This window comes from Penaeus monodon, chromosome 24 (assembly GCF_015228065.2).
Source record: "Penaeus monodon isolate SGIC_2016 chromosome 24, NSTDA_Pmon_1, whole genome shotgun sequence".
Classification (NCBI taxonomy): Eukaryota; Metazoa; Arthropoda; class Malacostraca; order Decapoda; family Penaeidae; genus Penaeus; species Penaeus monodon.
The window spans coordinates 4,706,205-4,707,733 of NC_051409.1; the positions used below are offsets into that span (position 1 = coordinate 4,706,205).

General features: G+C 36.8%; 1 protein-coding gene across 1 annotated transcript in view; it reads left to right on the forward strand.

Moving 5' to 3' along the window:
- LOC119588491 (homocysteine-responsive endoplasmic reticulum-resident ubiquitin-like domain member 2 protein) overlaps nt 1-1,529 on the forward strand; it is a gene marked incomplete in the record, with an annotated part of 11,397 nt that overhangs the window by 6,890 nt on the left and 2,978 nt on the right. The window contains 1 exon segment of the mRNA XM_037937135.1: nt 1,144-1,444. Coding sequence (XP_037793063.1) covers nt 1,144-1,444 — 301 coding nt within the window.

Consider the following 1,529-nt stretch of genomic DNA (forward strand, 5'->3'; position numbering starts at 1 on the left):
GTTGTGCTTGAATTTGGTTCTATTTTTCCGATTATAATTTCTGCATTTATCAGTTACAGTATTGATGATTATTCATTTGTTTTATTATTGTAACTTATATTTCATTTTTCCATAGTTCTATTAAAAAAAAAAAAATGCAAACAAAAAATTCAGTGACATTTTGTGTGCAGAAATGTATTTTTATTAATTACATGTGTTAGTGGTGATCAAATCACTCATCTTTGATTATTTCTTTGTTAATGTTATATATTTGTCAGAATTACTAGAAATGAATGCCAGTACCATTTATACTTTGTTGCCTTTAAATTTATGGAAACGTTATAAGGGTATCTGTGACTTTCAAGAAATGTTCTTACTATTGAGAAAGATTTAAAACCATTTTGTAGTCTTAAAATGGATAAATGGTATACATGAACAGTTTAGTTATGAAGTGGAGTGTCTGAGAGAGTTTGAAAGGAAGGAGGGTAATCTCGAAATTGGCGAATAGGCAACTGCAAGGTGCGGGAGTGACACAGATGTGTGTGCCACCTGTGAGGAACAGCTCAGGTATACGTTCACTCGGACAAATACACATCGGACGGACTTTTATGGTTGGCCTTTGACAATTTTCAGCGTTAGGAGGGTGCCAGGCAAGGACAAAGAACACATTGATAGGTAGGCAAGTTTTATGTCATTATTGCTACAGGTGGCAAGTCTTAATGCATTTCAGTTTTGGGAAGGTGAGATTAGTGTATATGAGCATTAGGCTTGGTGACTATTTTGTGAGTGATTAATGACAGTGAAGAAGCAGGAAACTGACCATTTCCTGTGATGTGCATGAAGAGAGTAAATGAATGTGATTTTTATGGTGTTAGTCATTATTTGTTTATGGAGATTATGATAAAGTTATGAAGAGGTAATATGTGTCAGCATGTATATTTTGATTGTGTAATGCATGTGAATTGCATTGTTTTCTTTTGATTTTCATTTTCAGTTATGCAGGTTTTCCATCCAATAGTATTTCTTAAATGATGAAGTATCTAGATTTCTTGCTTTCCTGGAATTATATTTTCTTTATGTTGATGTTACCCTCCTTATTTAGCCTTTGTATCACTTGTGCCTTTATTATTTTGAGTTTTCATCCCATTATTTTCGTCTTGGCAGAGAGTGGATGAACAACGACTCATCTACTCGGGCCAGTTACTTCTCGACAACATACTTCTTCGAAACGTACTGCGATACCCTTCAGAAAACAACTCTTATACAATACACCTAGTGTGTTCCCCCCCTCGTAACACTGCCAACACCAGCCCACAACACTCTCAGGCAACGGAGCAGAGGAGACCCCTGCCCCAGAGCGCCCCATTTGCAAGAAATAGCGCACAGACACGAGCAGAGACCAATACCAACCAAAGCATGACGGGCCAGCAGCAGGAGGGGCCTTTGGCGAACACAGAATCGCCAGGTTCGTGTATTTGTGTTCTACATGACCTGTAGTTGTTTTGTAGTTCTGTGATATTTTTTATGAAGCACTAAGTTTTTTTTTTTTT